At 33.8% G+C, this 23,719-nt stretch overlaps 4 protein-coding genes and 1 non-coding gene across 9 annotated transcripts; 3 read left to right on the forward strand and 2 right to left on the reverse strand.

Moving 5' to 3' along the window:
- Positions 1-371: 371 nt before the first annotated feature.
- On the forward strand, positions 372-5,383 carry LOC107016931 (syntaxin-43-like). Its single transcript, XM_015217260.2, has 8 exons — positions 372-807; positions 2,045-2,321; positions 3,371-3,460; positions 3,736-3,813; positions 4,341-4,418; positions 4,499-4,564; positions 4,649-4,729; positions 4,871-5,383. Exons 1-8 carry the CDS (start codon positions 611-613, stop codon positions 4,976-4,978), a joined length of 975 nt encoding a protein of 324 aa, XP_015072746.1. The 5' UTR covers positions 372-610; the 3' UTR covers positions 4,979-5,383.
- Positions 5,384-6,281: 898 nt separating this feature from the next.
- TRNAT-AGU lies at positions 6,282-6,355 on the forward strand. The gene has a single exon. It is a non-coding gene; the product is annotated as a tRNA-Thr (tRNA).
- A 1,177-nt stretch (positions 6,356-7,532) lies between these two features.
- Positions 7,533-11,433, reverse strand: LOC107008849 (exonuclease DPD1, chloroplastic/mitochondrial). Of its 2 annotated transcripts, none has more exons than XM_015208056.2 (4): positions 11,188-11,433; positions 9,745-10,365; positions 8,074-8,279; positions 7,533-7,977 (listed from the first exon to the last, which is right to left on the reverse strand). In XM_015208056.2, exons 2-4 carry the CDS (start codon positions 10,320-10,322, stop codon positions 7,760-7,762), a joined length of 1,002 nt encoding a protein of 333 aa, XP_015063542.1. In that variant the 5' UTR covers positions 10,323-10,365; positions 11,188-11,433; the 3' UTR covers positions 7,533-7,759. The 2 variants fall into 2 exon arrangements, with proteins under 2 accessions (XP_015063542.1, XP_015063534.1); XM_015208048.2 differs by having other exon boundaries at positions 11,233-11,424.
- A 2,070-nt stretch (positions 11,434-13,503) lies between these two features.
- LOC107004407 (protein misato homolog 1) lies at positions 13,504-23,083 on the forward strand. Of its 4 annotated transcripts, XR_001454729.2 has the most exons (10): positions 13,504-13,647; positions 14,513-14,614; positions 14,711-14,756; positions 15,685-15,760; positions 17,403-17,769; positions 18,526-18,775; positions 19,557-19,799; positions 19,886-20,005; positions 20,900-21,400; positions 22,643-23,083. XR_001454729.2 is itself a non-coding variant. In XM_015202610.2 (9 exons), the coding sequence occupies exons 1-9, from the start codon at positions 13,576-13,578 to the stop codon at positions 21,346-21,348; spliced, it is 1,725 nt and encodes a 574-aa protein (XP_015058096.1). In that variant the 5' UTR covers positions 13,504-13,575; the 3' UTR covers positions 21,349-21,646. The 4 variants fall into 4 exon arrangements, 3 of the variants coding, with proteins under 3 accessions (XP_015058096.1, XP_015058103.1, XP_015058109.1); XM_015202610.2 differs by lacking the exon at positions 22,643-23,083 and having other exon boundaries at positions 20,900-21,646; XM_015202617.2 differs by lacking the exon at positions 22,643-23,083 and having other exon boundaries at positions 19,889-20,005; positions 20,900-21,646.
- Positions 21,446-22,872, reverse strand: LOC107004445 (F-box protein At5g03970-like). Its single transcript, XM_015202646.2, has one exon. It carries the CDS (start codon positions 22,870-22,872, stop codon positions 21,733-21,735), a length of 1,140 nt encoding a protein of 379 aa, XP_015058132.2. The 3' UTR covers positions 21,446-21,732.
- Positions 23,084-23,719: the final 636 nt, after the last annotated feature.

Consider the following 23,719-nt stretch of genomic DNA (forward strand, 5'->3'; position numbering starts at 1 on the left):
TATATATATATATATATAATTTTATTTTGTCTCAAAGAGTTGATACAATAGAAAAACTAAATATTTTATTACTGAATTAAACTGTAGCAACTTTTCATATATATCAAATTTATAATAATATTTGACACGCTTATTATCATAATATTAGGATATTGATATATAATTATTTATAAATATGTACATTGATATCATCTAATTTATATAAGCGAATGCATATTAAATCATACCATGAAATTATTGTCAAATATTTTTTCGAAGTGAAATAATATTATTTTATATATATATATGATATTATTGTTGATGTTAGTTTTTTCTCACTATATTCTTATTTTATTTATTGCACTTACAATTTCATGTAAACTACATAAAGGAATGGACCCACACTTTACCCAAAGTGCCCTTCCGGTTCGGTTCATCTTTCTCAAACTTAGCTTGAAAGATTGGAACTCGTTTTCTAATTCCTACACAACTCCATCATTACCGGAGAATCCATTTCGCCGATCTCCGATCAAGAGATCTCAGATCTAAGCACAAGTGGAATCACTTATCTGTAGGACGCTGGGCGCAATTTATTCCTCCATTTTATTGGATTTCTGTATAGAAAACGTTAATGGCGAGCAGAAATAGAACGCTTGTGTTTAGAAAGTATAGAGATGCGTTGAGAAGTGTTCGGATCCCGGCGGGCTCTTCGCCGTCCACGTCATCCGGACATGGTAGTGGGCCGGTGATCGAATTGGCAACGACTTCTTTGCTTAATCCTAATCGATCTTATGCTCCTCTCAGTACGGAAGACCCCGGAACCTCCAGGTTTTTTATATAGGTCCTTGCATTTTCAATTATTGTTTCTGAATTTATTCCCGAATATTTAATTATAAGTTTAGGGACATATTATGCTAGCTCAGAATCTGGAAGTAACTTTGACGGATGACATTGAGAACTTATTTGTCGAATTCCTTTTGTTATGATAACCGATAGGGAGCTCGACTATTAGATCACAGATGATTGAAATTACCAAGTCCAAGTTGCTAGCTACGAATTGTATTTTAATTGTTTAATCATGTTTCAAATTCTTATTCCTATGAGAGTTTATTGAAGTGATGAGTGTAATGATGCAATTCCATATTCATTCAAATGATGTTTGCTTAATCATATTCATGAAAGGAGGATAATTGGTCGAATTTACTCAGGTGAAATTCTGATAATTAACTTGATCAGCTGAATGTGCTGCAATTTGCTACAGGAAAAATATGACCGTCTTTATTTAGCAAGTTTAATTCTTTATATCTTATTTCCCTGGCAAAATCACATCAGAGTTTCTAATTTGACCAATTAAATGTTTTCTTTAGAACGGTAACATGTCATATAAAATTGTTTCTTATTATCACATAAATGAGTTGTGTGGTTGCTTTATATTTAGTTCATCCGTTTGTTGGGGATCATCCGATTTGTTAATTCTACGAAATTTCTGCACATTTGACATGGAAATGGAACCTGGTTCTGGTATGTCATTATTGAGGAAGTTGTGGGCATCACCTGCAACTTCCCTTGGCCCGCCGATTAGAGTCCAAATGTGAATCTACAAGAGTGAAGTCCAGTTTGTTGATCTTCCTATGTTACTATGGTGGTTGAATCCTTAAATTGGTGTTCTCCCATTTTCCGTGCATTTAAAAGTCTATCTTCGACTAAAGCTTACTGCAGGCTTTTTGGAAAAAAAGAAGAAGAAGAGAAACATAGAGAAATTCTGGTTCTTATTATACCTGTAAGGCTGTAACTGCAAAGATTTGAAGAGGGATACCAAGTCAATATGTAAAACATAAATATTGAGGACCATGTCAGTTGTCATATTATACTTCTGAAAAAGAAATTCTTTTTATCTAATTCTCTTGTGCATTGTTTTCAATTTGACAGCCTTCTTAGATCTTAGTATCTTGTTTTCTTTACATACTTCCTAGATTTCTTTGTATCAAGTTTATATTTCCTAGATCATATGGATGTCCTTTATGGTTTCCCCTGCTCTGGATTACATGTTGTTCCCCTGCTGCAGTAATGGACCAGTTACAGTAGGTCTACCGCCAGCTTGGGTGGATTTGTCAGATGAAATCACGGCTAATGTTCAACGGGTCCGGACAAAGATGTCTGAACTAGCCAAAGCTCATGCTAAGGCTTTAATGCCATCATTTGGAGATGGTAAGGAAGATCAACGTCGTATTGAGGCTCTTACCCATGAAATAACTGATCTTCTCAAAAGATCAGAAAAGAAATTACAAAGGCTTTCTGCAGCTGGGCCTTCCGAGGATTCAAATGTTAGGAAAAATGTACAGGTGAGCCTTCACGACTATAAAACCATTGTGCTTTCTAATTTTATTTTAACTTATAGCCTGAATGCATTTGTTCTACTTGTTTTCCTTTATTTTCTTTCCTCCGTCCCACCAAAATATGAGGTTGTAGGATCTGAGGATTCTGTACATCCAGCTATATGCTTATTAACTGATTCCTTTATAACATACCGGTATGTAGAAGTTTGTAGGACTTCCTTTTCATTCTCAAGCTGGAATCCATAAGTTGTCTTCCAAGACTTTTAACTTTTACACCCTCTGCCCGAGTAAAACTGATGTTCCTTTTTTTCAGTCCCAAAGAGTTCTATCTCTTCCCTTAGATGGAAAATTTCTCTTCCTCGCAACTTAAACACATGGTCATATTTAATGTTGTGGCATGGACAATCAGGATTCATATTGCCAATGCCGAATTGCTTAAGATTGGGGCATAATTGTTGTTGTAATCATAATAAAGGAAAAAAAGCTGCAGTAAATTGACGATAAACCCCAAAATAGCCATAATATCGTGAATCTTTTTTCATCAAATAAATAATACTCCATAATGCATCATTTGAACACCCTAATAGAGCAGTCTAGCTATAGAGATTCATATTTCTGATCCCACCTAGTTTTAGAAATATCAAACAGATTCAAACTAATATGAACTATCATTATTTTATATCATTTAAAACTTGATGGGGGCATCTTTTTCAACAACTTCCTCACTTTTACATTTCATTAATATATTTAATGCTTTTTTTTAACCAAACTTAGTATAATTATGTATACCAATGTGTTACTCTTAAACAATGACCAAATTGGGTCTATTTGATTTGGGAAAAGGGAGTAACATGGGAACTTCACAAAGAAATGAGGTGTTCTATTTTTAAGAACTTTGATAAGGGCATGGCTAATAAAGTGTGTTCCTATGCTCTATTTAATCTCATTAGTAACGAGTGTTTTTTGAACTACAATTTCAGTTTGATTCTGCTATAAATCTGATTACAACAATTGCATATTGCATTTGTGCTTACATTGTGATATTCCTATGACAGCGCTCTCTTGCTACAGATCTTCAAAGCCTATCAATGGAACTTCGCAGAAAACAGTCTACTTATTTGAAGCGGCTTCAGCAGCAGAAAGAGGTATGTACAAATAGTTTATATTTTGAGCCACAATCTGTTTGCAGAAGGTATTAACAGGAGTCAGTTTTATTTGCTGTTGAGATTGCATAAATCAAAGTACTATATTATGGCATCCCATATGCGTAGCTGTGCTGTCTAATGCATGTTAGTGCAACTGTTCATGTATACAATTAATTTTATGGATGATTAATCAGCATGCTCCCTGCTTTTCAAGGAAATGGGGGATTCCTGAAATATAATTTGGTAGGTTTCCTCACATGTGCTTTTTCATGTAGGGTCCAGATGGAGTTGACTTGGAGATGAACTTAAATGGGAGCCATTCTAGAAGGGATGACGATGATTTGGATGACTTGGTATGCAATTTCTATTACATATAAATTTTATTTCTTCTACTCGGGATCCTGCAAATGAAATCAGGAAAGAGGTGTATGTAATAGTCAGGTGACTTTGTTTTGGTAATATCAATACTATTGATCAGCAAAAGTAAAACGGAGTATTACCGTTAAAATGCACTACATTGTTAGACATGAATGAGAATTACACAACCATTTATATTATTGTTGCAAGTGAACAGACATGAGTTGATTAATTCGGATACCAGCTGAAGGTACTAACTCAGGTGATTGCATAAGGAGTAAAGAAAAAACACAAGTTATTGTTTTAACATCAGTTACTTTTGGCAATAGATCTTAAGTCTTTTATTATGTTTGTATGATTGAAATATGTCATTTTGGAATCTCGTTATCTTTTATGGCTGTGGTTGGAGGGTGTTTGGTCTTACATCCTTAAAATAGCTTCCTGCCTTTGAAGAATGGTTTTGTGAGATACCTTTTAAGAGTTTATCACAAGAAAATTTTGACTGCACCAAATTTCTGTCCAGGGATTTAATGAGCATCAGATGGCCAAGCTAAAGAAAAGTGAGGCATTCACTGTTGAAAGAGAGAGAGAAATACAGCAGGTGATATTTCTTTGCTGCTTGTGGTTTTCTGAAATGTGCATATTGTTTTGTGTCTTAGCCTCCATGTGCTTATATGTTAGGTGGTTGAATCAGTGAACGACCTTGCCCAAATTATGAAAGATCTATCAGTTCTGGTGATAGACCAGGTTTGAACTTACAACACCTTTTCAGATTCACCAAGTTCTGCTTCAGCATGGGTTTTTGGTGTACTGAACTTATGTCTAATACAGGGTACTATCGTCGATAGGATAGACCACAATATTCAAAATGTTGCATCAACAGTTGAGGACGGCCTTAAACAACTAAAGAAGGTCTCACTTTGCTTTCTCCATTGCCATTCTAATTCACAGAAATTCCCATCTTTGCAGTCATCTGTCATTTGATTTATTGTTTTTTTGTTTGTCAAGGCGGTCATTTCATTTAATGTTATGTTGGGCTTAATTGAATTGCAGGCTGAACGAAGTCAGAAGCGAGGTGGAATGGTCATGTGTGCAACAGTTCTAGTTATCATGTGCTTTATAATGCTAGTCCTCTTAATTTTGAAGGAGATAATATTCTGATTCCTGAAAGTATTATCTATAAACTTTGCATAGTATTGTTTCTCACAACGCTACACGGTGAAGCAAGCAACACATGTGCGAGAAGTGGAGGAATCCAGTGAGCTAGCTCCATATCATTTTTCTGCTACTACATTTTATTGTATCTGTATTGTTAGTGAGGACTGCGGAGGGTTTGTATTATAGTCAGAGGAAGTTGATAGATCTCCAGGGATCCTGTATAGAGCATCGACTGTTATACACCGATGCTATTGGTAGAGATCACAATACATATTCTTTATCCCTGGAGAATTTTGTAGTTTCGCTGACTTCACATTATATGCATGAGGAGGATACATCTTATTCTGTATTTGTGGCCCTTCATTTTTAATTGAGATGCTACAGATGATTTTACACTTTCAATGTTCATGTTTTAGCTATTTTATCTTTATTATTTAATCATTTATTCTACCTTCTTTTTCTTTCTTTTTTTAAATTGAAGCTCTATATTGTTGACATGTGATATTATATATGATGATAGAAAATGATTTAGTCTATATCCCAAATGTTGTATTTATGAAAAAAAATTACAATAAGCTAAATGTAAACTATCAAAATAGACTGGTACAGCTTCCTCGCAGCACCAATGACAGGCATCCAATGCAATGCGGCTCCTACAGATTACAGTATAGCTGTTTATCTTATTCTTACATGCAAATGAAGACCTTTACTTTTGGTGTACTGAAATTTTGATTAAATAAATACCATTGACACTACACTTCACTGCAAGTTTACAATGTCTATATAGCTAATACCTTATAAATATATTGGGATGTCCTTGGCTTTTTCACATTTTACTTTTATAAGTATTAGTATTTCTTTCGAAAATTTGGAGTTCAACACCATGCTTATAAACTATACCACTCAAATACACCAAAAGAAAGAATTTGATTTCCTATAATTCACTCTCTCAAATTATCAATTCTTCATATTTGTGAACTTTAATCGTCAAAAAATATTCACATTAGCGGTCTCCCTCCAAATACATAGTGATATTGTTTAAGGGTGGATCTAGGAAGAGGCGAGGATGTTCATTCGAACTCCATTATTAAAAATGTCGTAAGTTCAAATTATATATAAAATTATATATAAATACAAGATGTTGACTCAAGAGTTCAAAATTCAACTTACTGTTCTAAGTTCAAATCTCATGCACTACATTTTGGATTAATTTTTGCTTCTCGATTCATAGACGTCAAGTTGATGTAAGGCGCTGAAGGGATGTTAATTGATTAAAAAGGAAAATGACTAACTGTTAACATCGTCAGCTCTCGTAGCTCAGTTGGTTAGAGCACCCGTTTAGTAAGCGGGAGGTCTTGAGTTCGACTCTCAACGAGAGCATTACGTTTTCATTTTGATTTAGTTGTTTGCATTTATTTATTTACTACTAGTTCTCGACACGTGCACGTATACATATATATTTCCCCTAACATCACTATTATGTATTTGTTTCATTTTGATTTAGTTGTTTGCATTTATTTATTTACTACTAGTTCTCGACACGTGCACGTATATATATATTTCCCCTAACATCACTATTATGTATTTGTTTAAAATACTTCTATTTAAACAAAAGCATATTTTGCATAAACTATTCAAATATTATCAAACTCATCACAAATTAATAGAAATTTTATAATTAAATAACACTTAAAAGTATAATAACATGAAAATAAAGATTTTTTCTTTTCATAACAATGCAAATAATACATAATTACATAAAGATATGGGTTGCATATCAATCCATTTTGGACAACATACCGTAACTCCAAAATGAAAAAGAAAAACATAAAATCATAATCTAACATAAGAAAGATCTAAAGAAATATATAAATTAAATCTTATACTGTTAAGTTTAAGAGTTAAATTATATTCTAAGAAAGCTTCTTTTTTAATTTCAGAATGAAACTATTTGTTCTCCTCAGTTAGCTTCTTAACAACTTGTATTCATATTATAAATCTAAGAAGAAAAAAAAAAGAGAATAGGAGATGATAGAAAAGTAAAGAATGTGATGACATAGGAAGCAATTAAATGGTATTTATAGTGATATTAGATTGTCTTTTCACCTACCAAAATTTTTTAATGGTGCACATTGAATCATGATAGATAAATTTATTTTAGTTTCAAAATTCAAAGAATCACAAAATTTGAAGAGTTTCATACATTATTGTTTCAAGATAGATAAATTTATGTTAATTTCAAAATTCAAAGAATCACAAAATTCGGAGAGTTCCATACATTATTGTTTTCTACTCTAATTTAATTCAACCTAATTAATTATAATTATAATGTCATAACTGTTTTACCTCTATCGGAAGCAAAGGGCGGAAACTCCAAAACTAGTAATAATGGGAAGGACCATAAAGAACATCAATCATAAGGTCTCTTCAATATAAAGAAAGAAGATAGTCAAAATGATGTGATTTTAGTGCCTTTTTCAGTGTCTTTTTGAGTTCCATAAAGTATAAAAAATCACAGTTGAAAGACAAGGTAAAAATAAAATACTCAAGGCCTATCTCAATTGGTCATTTGAAAGACAGCTTCAATATTAAACAGGAATTTTCAAATTCCTAAGTAAGGAAAGAGAAGTTAAAATACAAGACTGGCAAATATCATATGTTATGACCAGCCATTTTAATGGAAGAATTAGCTAATTCTACAACTTGCTTACAGTAATAACTTCTCTAAAAAGAATGTTACACCTGACTATTTCAACAATCTAAGTATGCTTACAAAGTCTATGTTTAGCCAGAATTCTTCTTCTTCTTTGACCTTCCTACTTCCGATGGCCAAAAGGAATGCCCTTCGATAAGAGAAGGGATTGTCAACTTCAAGTCGAAAGTCAGCCGTTGAAAAACTGCTGTTAACATGTGCACATCCGCCATGGCTCTATGAGCAGAACCAACTAAAGGGATCTCATAGTGTTCACCAAGGTCTTGCAATTTGAGTTTTGGCTTTGACCCTAAATGGAAAACAAAAGTAAAAATATCAAGATAAAGACATCCAACGCAATGGAAGCTTTTGAAACAAATACAAAAATTTAAACAAGTAGAAAGACCTCCGGACTTCATGACTTTACGCGCCAAAGGAAGAGTATCAACGAACAGCCAATTTGAGGGAATATCAAAAGAGCATCTACTGAATTCCTTAATTAGAAAAGGAACATCAAAACAGCGAGCATTATGCGCAACCAACACCACATATCCACCAGGTTTCTGGCGACTTCCTACATACCTCAACAAGATCGGAATGAGGTCCCCCATCCTGATATATGCAAAGCAGAGTGTGAGAGCAAGATAACACCAATTTCAAGAATAAGATATAACATATAAAAAATACATTTTTCTTATATCAGAAAATATCACAATCTTCTCTGCTAAACAAACGTGATGCCAAAGATGAATATTTTTCACATGCGTTATAAGAAGACGGAATTTATTCCAAACCAAAGGGTAACAGAAAACACATTTTCCACCACGAAACAGGCCGTTCAACATATGTGTTAATAGTTGTGTCCTGTTATGCCACTTGACTTTCATGGCTCTTCAATAATTTAGTCAAAAGATTGTTCTTCACGTACATCTCCAAGGAGAGAATACTAATTTATGACAAGAACTTCAATTTGAGACTTCAAATTTGCCACGTCGAATTAATAATATCCAACTATGTAATTACACTTGTGCAATCAAACATGATACTAAGACTCACACTGTAATTATGCCAAGGCAAACAAACATATCATTGTATTTATGATTTACCATATTGTGTAAACTTGGATGTGCAATTATACATCCTAGTAATCATACAGTGGTTTCCAAACAAGCCCTATAGAAAATTAATTCCACTGCATTAGCTATTCATAATTGAAGTTGCACAACCAGGTTTTGTTTTATTTTGACGACATGATTTTACCAAATATTGTTCATCAGAGTAAACAGATACCCTATGAAATATAACAAGTTAAGGAAGAAAAGATATAACACTATAGAAACAATATTTATGACTTGTTCTACTGGTATTTGGGCAGAACATGGTGTGAGCTGTCAACTCACTTCAACACCACTGTCATAAAGGGAGTTATACAGTCTCGAGATAGATTGGGGTAAATTGATGTTTTCTAGTGTGCTACACTACTTTTTTCAGCCAAGCAATTTAAGGCCATTTATTCTCACAACAGTAAGTTCAGTATGCTTATAAGATTGTCATAACTATTATCAACATATAAATCCATAGTTAAAAGCAGGGCAACTATGAAAGCACATAACTTCATCTAGAGAGTAATTCATCAAAGTATGCATAATATGTCTACATAATTCTCTTCTCAAATAATGGTCTTGTCTTAGCATAGGAAATTAAATATATTAATGAGTAAAACAAATGCATTATGACATACAAGCCCACCCGTTAAGTAAATGGCAAAACACATTAGCATATGAACCCTAATAATTACATGTAATGTACAAATTTTGCCAAGATGTATGCTTATAAGAGAAAAACAATGAAAGCATCAAATTACCATTTAGTTATATTTATACATATCACATTCAGATATCAGTACAATACATAATATGCGACTGACAAAAATATTCTTTCAATAACTCAACTGGTTATTTAGAAAAATTAAGTTGTAGATGATCTCATATAGGATTCTGTGAAGAGAAGTCAAGATACAGAGAGAGAGAAGAAGCAGAAGCATGTGAAACAAACTAGCAATATTTATCATAATTACCTGGGGACATCAGGCCTGTTGACCATACCGGTGGTAATTTTATGGACAAATGAATTTGGGACAATACATCCAGGATTGACTAATGTCTGGAATGTGCTGTTTTCACCCCCATGAAGATCCCGCAATGCAATCTCAATAATTCTTTCATGATCTCTGCTAAGCCCAGTGGTCTCAATATCAAAAATGATAAAAGTCATGAGTTTGGCCAAGTCTTTGTTTTCAGCAATTGCTTGTCGAATATCAACATATTGTGTACTTCCTATTTCAGTTATTTCTGAACTATATATGTCTACTTCAGATTTTTTTGTTTTGTCCAATATTTCGTGTCTGATAGTTGTTTTTTTACTTAAGGCAGCCTTACCATTCCCTTCACTTTTTGTAGTTAGAGTCCGTCTGTTCTCAGTACTATTAAATCTACCTTCCAGACCCTGTTTACCAGTGGCAAGAACCTTGGAGCTAATGCTTCCCCTACCAATCCTACTTATATGATGGAAACTTTGCCACCATGAATTAGTCAATGTATGAACTCTACATCGAGGAAACTGTGACAGTGAGAAGCACATTGCAACTCTTCTCATCTAAATCCAATATTACTCTAAACAAGGGCGAAGATATATTAACCTGCAGATCAAAAGCAACCAAATATTCAGAAAGAGGGGTTTCAAGAAAAATGTCATCCACACACCGTTTACAAGCGCAGAGGATGAATTTGAGTTGAATTTTTTTCCATTTCTTTTTTAATTTACAAAATGACCTTTTAATGCCAACAATGATGGATGTTCCCTGTTACAACCAAATATCATTCTTCAGGTCTAGAAAACTAATATTATCACTCAGCAGTAGAAATCCTTTTAAAACATATCTTCTTCAGACTATTGAAAGTAAAACTTGAGTTAGATCCTAATATATATAACTCAACAAAGCAAATTGGCCTACTAAAGACATGATGAACAACTTATTTACCATTTTGGAATGTGTTAAATGCACTATAGCCAACACAAAAGGTAACACATTGCCAATTAAACTATCCAGAAAATCAAGCAACCTTTAGGTAATCCCACAGGGAAGAAAGAAGCAGGTATCTAAATAAAGAGATACACTTATATCAAAAACCATCACTGCTAAAAATGAAAATGCTTAAAAAGCTCTTAGCTTTAATGAATTTCATATCAACCCAAAGCATTCAAATTTCAGAATAGAAAACAACAATTACAGCAAAACCTGAAAAGTTTTTAACTTTATTGACCAACACATCACATTCTAAACAATCTCACAAAAGTAAAATAGACCCAACAAACAGAAGACCCATTAAAAACAGATACGGAAAAATCTAGTCCTTTTACACAAAAATGGCAATTTAAGAAGAGACCCATTTCGAAAAAATTGAAAAAGGAACAACAAATTAACATGTTACTAGTAAACAAAATAGGAAAAAAGACATGCCTGCCTGGTAGTGATTCGAAGAACAAAACACAGGCATTTACTTACAAGATTTTTGACTTATTTATAGAGAGAGATAAATGGATGAAGGTGGAAGTCGTGAAGAAAGTGTCGCGTGTCGTTGGAGTGAAGTAGAAATCATGGAGAGCATAAAATGCGGATCATGAAGCTCCGATCCATGGCTTCCGGACCACTGCCATTTCCCCCCTTTTGTGATAATTTTTCTTTAAAAAGGATAGGGTCTCTACTCTCTAATATTGGACTCAAAAATACACAATTTTAATTAATGTTGCAAAACATAATTGAAATAACAAAATCATGAAATTAACAAGTACATATAGCAAACTCTCACCCCATTTCTTAATTTTATAATTTATAAAGAGATATATATATATAGCGATGCTTTATTAAAATTTATGTCTAGTTAAAAATATGTTTTCAGCCTTCTAAAGCAAAGTATAATTAAAAAGATCACAAATAACCAACCGAAAAAAAAAGACACAAATAATTCTTTCACAACGATTTTATATATATATATATATATATATATATATCGAGAAAATATACGTATTTATCTTTTGTATTCGTTTATAACATTCACACGATGATCAGAATACTCAACATGTATAAAAAGCAATTCACAAAGTAATAAAATATAATATTATTATTTCAATACATATTTGATCAAAAAGACTTCACATGTTCACTTCTCATATTGCCAATTTATCGTAATAAAATAAAAAAATAATCTATTTTTAATTATCGGATTGATTATCATTCTCAATATAAGCATTCAATATATATTACTCCATATTAATGCGAATTCACATTAAGTAATTTTTATATTACGATTTAAAAATTTTAAGTATTTATAGGATTTCTATTTTAAACAAGAAGACGTTTTATTAGGCCAAAGACAAGTGTTTAGATAAAAAGGTGAAGCAATCACATATTCACATGCCTAAATGATGTTGGTTTAAAGAATATGCTGCTGCATTTATTAAGAAAATAAATTATAGAATTTTTGTTTTTACATGCTCCCTATAAGATGAAAAAAAAGAAGTTATTTTTTTGAAATTTTAATTGGTTGAAGACATTTGAGATAGGCATGATTATTAAACTCAAACACTAATTAAATAGTAAACTATCCTATTAGACTCATCTTCAAGTGTCATCGTAATTCGTTTGTATTTATTAATTAATTTATTAATACACGAGACTTGAGAGAAAAGTAGCCAAGATAGATTACTGGCTGAACTGAAAAATTGTGTCAATTTTAATTATTTAACCTTCAGATATTATTTTATCGCCTCTCGAAAAATTTAATAGGTAAAAAAGCATATATAGTATAGCAATATTTTTTCTACAATTTTATAAATAAAGATATATTTATTTAGTTAAAAAAAGAATATTAATGTGGCATTGTACAAACTATTTTCCAGGAATACCATACAATGATATGTAGATTATAAATATATGCAATTTATTAGAAAGTTTTAAATTTCACTTATAAGATTATACTAAATATATTGCATTTTAATTTTTATAAAAATATTTTACTATTGAATAAAATAAATATATACATAGAAAAGCAAAGGATCTTTTAATTTAATATAGGTTTTGTCCATATGACATATGGAGAAAGCAAACAAGAGAAAAAAACGTTTAAAAGAATATGGTACAATAAATCAAGTTACTTCTTTTTTAATTAAAGGTTTTGATTTGATTTCTAAATATGAAATTCAAGCTATATTTAAAAAATATAAACAATAAAAACAAATATAAACTCTAAACTTGGACTTCTAATTGGATCTAAACACTGGTCTTATATGTAATTCATCTTACTTGCATTAGTGACACAAGATGTTAGAGTTCTACGTTTTCGTGCACGATTGATTATATTTTAGTTTCTATAAATACATGATTTTTCTCTAAATTTAATGAATGTACATGCACCTTTTAAGTTTTGGTTGTGGGTTTGCCTCTTGGTATAGAACAACTCCTATTCACAATTATATATTATCCAAATTTAAATTAATCGAATTTCAATACAAATATCAAACATATGACTCATATAATTAGTTAATTGAGAAAATTAATTAAGATAATCAAATGCCGCTTATAAATAAATTAGGACTTGGGGCTATTCTTGACATTTTTTTGTTTGGGAAAATCTATTGGCTAGAAAATTTGACTACAATTTGATTAGAATGATATTTTACCCTTCTAAATGATTTTATCCTTTTAATTTAATATCTTTTAACTAAAAAATAAAAATAAAATTAATTTTCTGCACAATTTATACAGAATAAGTACTTTTTCCCTCTCTTCCTATATATATATATATATTCTGTCAGTGACATTGTTAAAGATCCATTGTTCCATTCAGATATGAGGGAAATTGTAACTATTCAAGTGGGGAGTTATGCCAACTTTATTGGCTCTCACTTCTGGAACTTCCAGGTAATCCCCTTTACTGCTAACCCTCTAATTCAAGAAACACATCACTTTTGTTAACTTGTTATGGTTTAATTAAAAATATGTAGGTTTATCGAATACCCATTTTCTCGTTGCTCAGTTCAAGATTGTCCAATCTTGCATTCAAGAAGCACATCAATTCTTGATTTTTGCACTTCCCTTCTATGTAATATCTTATTCTATCTACAGCACTGCGCAAAGAAACAGATTACTTCTGTGTTTACCAGTTATGATTTAATCAAATATGTAGGTTTATCGAATACCCATTTTCTTGTTTTGAACAGACGCTGAGAACTCAAGATAGTCCTATCTTGCATTCAAGAAACAGATCAATTCTTGATTTTTGTACCCCTAGTTGAGGCCCTTTTGGCAAAAATGACTGTTTTCCTTCCATGTAAGCTATGGGGCACAACGGAAATAATAATGTGGGACGTTAATGGGTTCACAATCTAACAGACCCGAAAAAGAAAGAACAAACTGAAGAAAATTTCCAAGTTCTTTGGTAATCATCTTTATGTGCTATTATAATGGCAACCAAATGAGTTAAATAACACAGGGGAGTTTGTGAAGCACCACATTTGATCATTTAACGAAGGATAAGGATTATGATTGTACCTCCATCCACTGATTTGAGTTAATGTGGATTCTCTCTTATTTTTGGGTTGATAATATTTTTTATTTTTCATCCTCTTTTCTTCTCCCTTACTCTCTTTTCTTGTATAAGTTCGTTCTGGGAATAGTTGAATCTGTTCATAATTCCTGGTTGTAATTCAGGATAATGGGTTGCAAGTTGGTCAAATACTACTGGTTTTACTGACTAATATTTTTTACTCAATATTGATCTTTGAAGGATGAATTACTTGGATTGGCTGAAAGCCCTGAAAGTGATGAAGTATTCAAAAATCATAGCCTTGATATGGATGTGTTGTATCGTACTGGGGAAACTCAGCAAGTGAGTTATCTGATCACAAACTATATAGTGGATTTTGTCTTTGTTATATAGCTATCACATACTTAGAGTTGCTCTTTCACATTTTTTGACATGTAGGGGCTCCTTACATACACCCCTCGAATGGTCTCAGTAAACTTTCAAGGTATATTATCTAATTGATATGTTGAGTTGCCACAAAAATCTGTTTTTCTTACGCACCATGATTTAGGGTTTATTTTATACTATTGTCTTGGAATTATATTAATCTACTTGGTACTGCCCATGGTTCCAGTTGGCAATCAGAATATGTTGGGCCTCAAGCTAGTTTCAGCATACAAATCTCTTAGGAAGTTGCACCTCCATATCTTCTTCACTAGAATATTTAGCAGTTATCATATATATATATTATTTAGGAAATGACTCGATAAAAAGAACATATTATATAGGACATAAAAGGTCAAACAAGAGCTTCATCATAGGTATGCACAGTAAATATGACAACAATTGAGGAGCTATTTGTGATGCTGAGGTTCCAAGTGTCTCTTTAATTAGAACCGTACTTCCATAAAAGATCAAGCTGAGTTATTTTAGTTCATCTGCTGCCCCAAAATATTGCACATGGATTTTACTGCCTATCAGACTTTTCCCACATTTGTTCTGTTTCTTGTTTTAACCCCCCGTTTTTCACTTTTCTTTTTTGGCGATGGAAGGTTTTGGTCTTTGCAATGCAGAATGTAAGTGGTATAGTATTCTTCATAAGCTTAACAAATTTTATAGGTTTGGTGAAACTCAATCTGTTTTCTTACTTTTACACTTTTACCGCAGACTTACTTACACCTTAGGTAGCTTAATGTTCTTCATTGTTGAAATGAGCAACCTATGATTGAAGAGTTGGTCAAGCCAGAAAAATACGTTGCTTGGATTTTTCTGTTACACCATGTATACAATACTCAAATTATAATTGCATAGGCTTAAACCTTAAGCTTATTTACTTCACTTGTGTTATTCCAAGTACACATCTGTTGACCAAAGGAACTCGTTCTCCATGAATGGACATGCACATTATGTCACTCACATCTGTAACATGACAGGGTCCCTTGGATCTGTGAGTTCACGTGGATCGTTGTACGATCAGATCCCAGCCAAAAACATGGATGTCATGACATGGTGAGAGTAAAACCTTTTTGTTGTTTAATCCATTACTCTCTGTTTAATAATATGCCACAACATAAATAAGGAGTGACATGTTTTCCCGCTCACCCAGCCCTCCCTGTCTTAAACATAGAAAAAGCGAAAGAAGGGAGAAAAAAAATAGTTCAATCAAGTCTAGACCCCTTCTTCGTGTTGCATTATTTTTATTTTATTTTTTTATCAAAAAAAAAATGCAACACGAAGAAGGGGTCAAGACTTGTAGCTGTTTTATTACATCTCTTTCCTTAATAAGTGCTCCTTTTGATTCACACATTCTTTCTGCTTGCTGATAGAGCTTTAAAAATGTTTATTACAACAATAAAAGTGTCATCCATGTGACTATTTTAGCATCCCTGTGTTTTATATCCATAAATCATGATAAATGAGCCTTCTGCTTTTGATTACTACCTTAAAATATATCACCCCTGGTGTTTAAAAGTTGTAACTCATGAATCGGCTTATGCCTTCAGTGATCCTGATCAATGAAGAAGTTTAATTTGGTAATTACTTTCAAGATACTGATCATGTTACGCAAACCTTCAAAGTCTAATAGTATTTACAAGTCCAGTTTGGTGATAAATCATAGTATTCCATTGACCAATCTGTATCTGAAGGCCAAAATGCCTTTTTCTACAAGCAGTCACATTCATATATTAAGTAAATTCCAAGTTCCAGCTATCTACACATATAAGAATTTTCTCTTTACTGTATATTGGGGCTTCCCCACATTGATAAATATATTACTTTATCTGTATATAGAGGAGAGAATACCTCTTTGCAAGAAATGTAGGAGTAAAATAAGGATGTTTTTTTTTGGACTCTTTACATCCATCTCATTTTCCTGGGACATTCTTTAATCTCCAATTTGTGATTGCCTCTTTTTCTGCCCTTAGCATCACCCGTTCTATGTTAAACAAGAGTACAGTGTTCCAATTTCTGCTGCAATCCTGCAATGAAGCAGGATGATCTGTCTTCCCTCCCTTGTTCCTTACACAGGAAGCACCAAACATTCGTCGCCTTTTCTCAACTTGTTTGCTGATAATAATGCTCCCACACTGCTGACTAAATGAAAATTAATTTTGATCAGTTATATTGAACAACTCACCTGGGATTTCCGGTTGCCATCTTCCGTTCCAGTTTGTTTCTCTTTCATTTTTAATAGACAAGTTTGAGCTTTACAGAATGTTATTAATTACTCCATTTGTTCAATTTGTTTGTTTGGTTTTGACTTGACACAAATTTTAAGAAAGTAAATAAGACTTTCGAATCTTGTGGTCTTAAACTAAAGACATGTAGAATTTACCAAAATGTCCTTTAATCTTGTGGTCTTAAATATGCCATGTGGAAATTTGAAATTTAACAGTTGCTGAAAAAGGAAAAAGACAATTCTATTTTATGCAAAATCAGTAAAAGAGGCCCCCCTTGATCAAAAAAACTTTATGAAATAACCAATAAGAACCAGTAGGACATTTACATATCCTACATTACTTGTGATGTTGGAGAAATATTTCAAGAGAGGAGGTGGGTGTGCGTGTGAGGGGAAAGTTTGCTTTACTAATATCATTTACATTATTTTGAGTGGAACTATATGAATGAAGGTCTCCAGACAAATGTGCAGGAAGGGCAGAGTCATAACTCATGCATCTGAACCTTTAAGGAGGAATCTCTTCTTGCAAAGCTTAAGTGAGGAAGGACAAGAGAGTGTGGGCAAAGCTAATGATTTGGACAATGTGAACAACAATTCTCCAGCAGAAATTCAAGATAAGGATATCGTAGAATGTTTGGAAAGTGATGTTCAATATTGGACAGATTTTTCTAAAGTACACTATCATCCACAAAGTTTATATGAATTAAGTGGATTATGGGCAGATATTCAGGAGTTCGATAATTATGGACTCGGGAAGGAGGCATTTTGTGGGCATCAACATGGTGAAGAAATAGATGACAGACTTCGTTTCTTTGTTGAAGAATGTGATCATATTCAGGTACTCATGATTGAAACCTCTAGACTACTATATTGTCTAGTTAGTTTATTGCTGTTCGTGAATCTCCTCAGGTTTGTAGGCAGATCAACCACCTGAAATTTGTCTGGTCTAATGATTCTGATTCCTTCCAGTGTGATAGTATTACTATTCTGCACATGTTTGAGAGCATTTCTTTGTCCTGTAAGTTTCTCCTTGATGTTGAATGAACTTTGTCCTCACAGAGTATATCATTACAGTTCCCTTTAGTCCTGTTTCCTTCACAGTATTTTTATTTTTTGATATCATAGAAATCGCCTGTATACCCACTTTGTGAAGTATCAACAGGTACAAAACTCAGGGGAGAATGGTCCGCCCCTTTAGCCTTCTCCCAACTTAAATTCCAGACTTTTTGTCCATGGCGGGATTTGAAACCTTACATGCGTGCGATAAACCTGCATTTCATGTGTTGCATCATTCCTTACAATTGAACCAAAGCCCTGGGGGCAGCGTCACAATACTGCCATAATATCTTGTCTGCTGTCAGATTGGCTTACTGACTTAACAACCTCATTAGTTCATCTGGTCTTCAACAGTTCTGTTATAGCAGTTCGAGTATCAGCAATGCGACTCTATATTCTTCCTCTTGCTTGCTGAGATCTTGAATCTTGTGCTCTTTTTGGACAACTGTTTTTATTTTCCTTAACGGTCCACCTGCACTTGTGTTCTTCTCTTGTCGGCAAGAGTTGTTAATTTTTTTAAATTGGATCACTTTTGCAGGGGATCCAATGCATTGTGGACGACTCAGGAGGGTTTTCTGGTGTATCCGCAATGTTCCTGGAGAGCATTGCAGATGAGTACCCAAACGTCCCAGTTTTACTATATAATGCACGTAATCCTAGCTTGCACATGGACTCCAAAGGTCGCAAGCAAGCTATCTCCCACAATCTTCATGATGCAGTCTCATTTTCAAGGTTGTCTGAGCTATGTAAATTGATTATCCCGGTTGGTTTGCCCTCCCTGAGTGGAAGTAAGAACTACTATTCTCATAATGTGATTTTTTAGTAGAACTATACAATTTTCCTTCATATGGTTCTCTCAGGCATACTAGATTCTTTGTTTAATTAAATTGGGTTGTTAGTTTGTACTGCATATTTGTCCATCCAAAGGAGATTATTTCAGTAAACGACTCCTGGCCGCAACAAAGAGATACTTGATGGGTTCACATATGCTGTATGAGTAGCTGACATGTGTTCATATATGTCCACCCCAAATTGAGAACAAATCTGATTACAAGCTGAGGTTAGGGACATTCTGAAGAAATCATGGCTTGTGTCTCACACTTTTTCATGTGCTGTATGCAAACTTGTGGTTTTCCTCACTCAGAAGGCAAGAAGTTGTGTGCATTTTGCCTACATCCTCAGCAATTTTCAGCATCTAACTGAATCAACAAATTTGAATTCCAGTTAACTATGTGAATCCTGTGTAGTTTAAAGGAAACAGGGGATTCAACAATTGTTGAGTGAAATCATAGGTGTTAAACCTGTGTATTTAACAAAATGTTTGGTAATCATGTGGTTTCATTAGCCAGTTCATTCACTGGATCCTGTTGTATAGTCGGTAAACTCTTTCTTCACCTATATGGACTTGTGTCTTGTTTGTGTATCTTTGACTTTTCTAGTTTTTGATGCAGGTTAACTTCTGTAACTGAATCTTGTTTTATGACCTCTTACTCTGTATGCTTATCATATTCAAAGCTCTTATCTGAACGAGTTCCCGTGGCTGATACTTGCATATATGTAATTATCTAGGTAGAGCTTCTCAGTTTCTCCGCATTGAAGACGAAAAGCCTTACCACTCCAGTGCAGTGTATGCGTCTGCAATGCACTCATTTAGTCTCCCTTTTAGGATGAAACAGTCAGGCCCATCTGCAGAATCAATCTATACGTCTGGTGCTCTGGATATGTATGGGACAGTACAAATGCTAGCAGGCCAAATGAGGCAGAACATGGTAACTATATTAGATGTTGCCATGCCGGCACCTTCTTTAAGTGGTATGCTTTTGTCTCTAGCATTTCATTTTTCTGAACCCACTGTGCAATTACTTCTACTCCTGATGTTGGGAACTCTTTTACACCAGCAGACCGGGCTCAGCAGTCCTTTCTCGGAAACTTGCAGCCCTTGATTCCGGACATAGCAGAAGATGTTGAAGATTTCCATGCAGTGGAAACTATGAACATTCACGGAGCAGTTACATCTGGTACTTGATTTGATCTTTAGCATATTTCTTATATTTTTAACATTTTTCAATTTTCTAATCCCATTTTTGTATTGGTACATAGTTTGATGATTTGCGTACTGGCTTGCCCATCTCCTTTTGTACTCCATCTACATAATATATGTCATATTACCTCATCTCTAAACTGTTTTACCTTTGAGAAGCTCAAGCTATAGCACAATATGCAAATATTTCATGAACTTGTCCTGGTTTCAATAGGTAAGATACATTGCCGGAAAAATTACTGATTAAAATGTAACTTTCGAATCCCTGCAATGAAAATTAAGCTTTTCATGCACCCAAGGGTATGACCTATTGGTCAATGAAGTGGTTGAGAACCATGAGGTCTCAGGTTCAATTCCTAGCGGAGACAAAATACACTAGATGATTTTCGCCATCTGTTCTAGGCTTGGTGGACAGAGTTACCTTGTAGCTGTTGCTGGTGGGTGGTGGAGGGTACCCTGTGGAATTAGTCGAGGTGCGTGAAAGCTGGCCCAGACAGCACGATCATAAAAAAAATTAAGCTTTTTATTTGCAAGTCTAGAGAAAATGGACAAAACATAACTAAGAAAGGTTAGGAATGAGGTGTTCCAGTGTGTGATGAGTACTAAACCTTAAAGGTAAAACCAACCTAAATAGTGGATTATGTTTGCTAGCAAAGCACTTCAACATGCTATACTCTATACAGAATAATAGTTCCAAAAGGGAGCGTGTAACTTTAACCCATGAGAGTGAGATGAATGAATACCCACCTTTTAAAGCATATTTGAGTCTTTAGTGTTGTTTTAGTGGCTCTTTTCTGTTATCACCTTCTTGCTTATAGCTTTTCCAGAGATGTTTGATCTGTTAAACTGTAGTTTTCCATGTTATTTTCAGGAAACCAAAGGGCCTCAATTAATGACGTTAAGGATGCAGTTGAGTGTGCTTACGATAATTCAGTCACAAGGCCCAAATTCTCACACCTATCTGCTTCTACTTGTCCTCTTCCTATACCCTTGCCATTCCCTATGATCTTTCGCGATATGGTTGGTCAACACGGTGAGCTATTGGAAACCCCGATTTCAGGTTCTTCATCTAGGGGATCCATTGAAGTCCATTCCATTCCTATGGCAACAAGATTACGTTCAAGCACTGCTGTTTTGCCCTTTTTGGAAAGAAAACTTGAAAATCTTCGTAGGTTTGGTATTGAGCGAGGAGCCATTGGGGCACCATTGCTCCAAAGTTGGGGTTTTGGAAAAGATGAAGTGGAAGATATGGGAGAGGTACTGTCTAAGATGGTAACGACACTGAAGCCCTATCCTCAATATTCCTCTGATTCGGATTGAGTTCACAAGGAGCATATTTTATTTTCAAGTGCCGATGGGATAGTTCTTCCAGGTATAAGCTGTTCACTCTTTTTGAATCAGTCATCTTGATCCTTCGTTTTTCCTTTTTTTCTTTCTTTCTGGGCGTTAACTTGCTTTAGCAGATGTTTTAGAGGATCCTTACTTTGTTTTTTTTCTGGAAATTAATGTGACTATTTATTTCTACCTTACTTCATAGCAAGATAAGTATTCGTGCATGATATAACTTTGTAATTCGTTGAGCTTTGAAAACCAGATAATGAAATGGAAATCCATAAAAGTTAGTATATACATCTAAGTAATAAGTAAATAGGATACTCAACAAATGTTATTAGAAGAAACAATGGGCAACACAAACTTGACAATCTACAGAATGCGCGGCCATTGATGCCACTCATAAGAAAATAATTTGAAGTGTTTAGTTCTCCACCCATATTCTCCAAAATCATGCACAAGTTCTGCAAAATCTGTTTCCATGTCATAAGAAATAACCTTACCTTTTACATCCAAATAAAAGATGTGAGGAATAGCAGGATGAATGTCCATGTTCTGCACCTCAGTATGTAGAAATCCTGTAAGTCCAAAAGGAACTGTAGTCGCGACATCCGTGACATACTTCCTGACCCACAGTGCATCTCGACTACGAATATTGCTCTTGAGTTGCCACACAGTAATATTTGTCTTCACATACAATGCAAAATAGAAATCCCCACCCGAAAATCCCAGAAAATAATTGCCTGTAGCAACCATTTCTTCAGGAAATTCCAATGCCCAGAAACTCTTATGGACACTATCATAAACAGTGATTTGTGGCCCTTGATCAAGCCAAAAGAACACTCCGTCGATTGCACCAGCTGATGGTGATTTCATATAAACGAAAAAATACAGTCTAAGAGGTACACTGAGAATTAGATTATCCACAATCCACACATTCGTCTCAGAAGAGAAACTCTCAATTCTCACATTGGATTGTAAAATCCAATAACGAACTATAGTAAAGGAGATAACATCTCTATTAGGGTCATCTACCTTACAAATAAACCCAATAGTTGGATCATTCATGCCGATTTGAGTTTTAGGGAGAGCCATACTCTGCCTCGTAGCAGGATTATAAACATAATAAACCCTCTGCTTATTGCAAAGGAGAAAACCATTAGATGATGCAACTATGTACGCGCTCCTGCCTAGAAAACTGACTGATTGATCAAAGCCACCATCAATATCTAATGCTGATTCCTCAGATGTGAAGAAGAACTGAATTTTCGATCGTTCACAGGTATCCCTAGCTTGATAAAAGAAGCCAATTAGACAGGGTTGAGGCCTCCATCTTCGATAACGACAACTATAACTCAGGGATGAATCAGCAATGTACTTCAGCCAACATTTGGATACACATTTAAACCTTGCTAGAGATTTTGAAGGCAAACAATGCAGTATGTTGATCACAATATCATCAGAAACCTCCACTGCTCCTTCTTTGTCACACAATTTGCGTCGACGTTTCATACTAGTCATACTTTTTCAACTATATTATTTTCTTCTTACACAAAGTGTTCACAACAGAAGTTATAGCGATTGTGGGTTACCGAGATTAAAAAAGAAAACTGTAACAGAATTTGAACTTTTCATGAAATTCAACAGAAAATTCAGATTAGAAGATGGGAAGTAAAGTCCACTTATAATTGTTACAGAAATGAGATTTTAAATGGTTAGCAAAGCCGCGATGTGCTCTGTTTTTCGTCGACGGTTACTTGCGTAGGTGTATGGGAGTTCTTATGAAACGGGATTTTATATGAAAAAAAATAAAGTCGATCCCGCCACTTCACCGAAATAATATTCAAATTTTTCATTCTTTTGTATGATTATTCAATGATTGTCCAACTGTTCATTTGTATAGCGCACGTCTCTGTGTGGAGACTAATTCAAAATCTAAACATTATCATTTGCATTAGTATTCTATCACAAAAATTGATTTGTTGAATTCGAAATATATTGCACGTATCATGCATGTAAAAGTTTTGAGTCCAAACAATACAAGTCAGATGTTATGGTGGTTATAGAAAAGTGATTTTTCTTTTTAAAAAAAAGAAAGAAAAATTGTTTTACTACTTTCTATGTCCCACGTAACACACTTTTTTTTTCGTGGCATTTTTAATATTTCTATATTTAGTATTAAAAATTTACAGTCACAAAAAATTAATAAAAAATTTTATTCGTTTCGTTCACTTTTAATTGTTATAGTATTCTTTTTTAGAGTTAAATTAACATTTTGCGAGAATTTTTTTCATCATATTGATATGCTAGAAATGTAATTTATATATTTTTCATATAATTTTTTAATATATAAAATTTT

This window comes from Solanum pennellii, chromosome 1 (genome assembly GCF_001406875.1).
Source record: "Solanum pennellii chromosome 1, SPENNV200".
NCBI lineage: Eukaryota > Viridiplantae > Streptophyta > Magnoliopsida > Solanales > Solanaceae > Solanum > Solanum pennellii.

Coding starts and splice junctions, on each gene's coding strand:
- LOC107008849 (XM_015208056.2), bottom strand. CDS start 10,322: ATGAGAAGAGTTGCAATGTGCTTCTCACTGTCACAGTTTCCTCGATGT. Junction 8,280..9,744: donor AACAGGCCTGATGTCCCCAG/GTAATTATGATA, acceptor TGCATATATCAG/GATGGGGGACCTCATTCCGA. Junction 7,978..8,073: donor TAAAGTCATGAAGTCCGGAG/GTCTTTCTACTT, acceptor TTTTCCATTTAG/GGTCAAAGCCAAAACTCAAA.
- LOC107016931 (XM_015217260.2), top strand. CDS start 611: ATGGCGAGCAGAAATAGAACGCTTGTGTTTAGAAAGTATAGAGATGCG. Junction 3,814..4,340: donor ACGATGATTTGGATGACTTG/GTATGCAATTTC, acceptor ATTTCTGTCCAG/GGATTTAATGAGCATCAGAT. Junction 4,565..4,648: donor CAGTTCTGGTGATAGACCAG/GTTTGAACTTAC, acceptor TGTCTAATACAG/GGTACTATCGTCGATAGGAT.
- LOC107004407 (XM_015202610.2), top strand. CDS start 13,576: ATGAGGGAAATTGTAACTATTCAAGTGGGGAGTTATGCCAACTTTATT. Junction 15,761..17,402: donor AACATGGATGTCATGACATG/GTGAGAGTAAAA, acceptor ACAAATGTGCAG/GAAGGGCAGAGTCATAACTC. Junction 18,776..19,556: donor TTTGCCCTCCCTGAGTGGAA/GTAAGAACTACT, acceptor GTAATTATCTAG/GTAGAGCTTCTCAGTTTCTC.
- LOC107004445 (XM_015202646.2), bottom strand. CDS start 22,872: ATGAAACGTCGACGCAAATTGTGTGACAAAGAAGGAGCAGTGGAGGTT.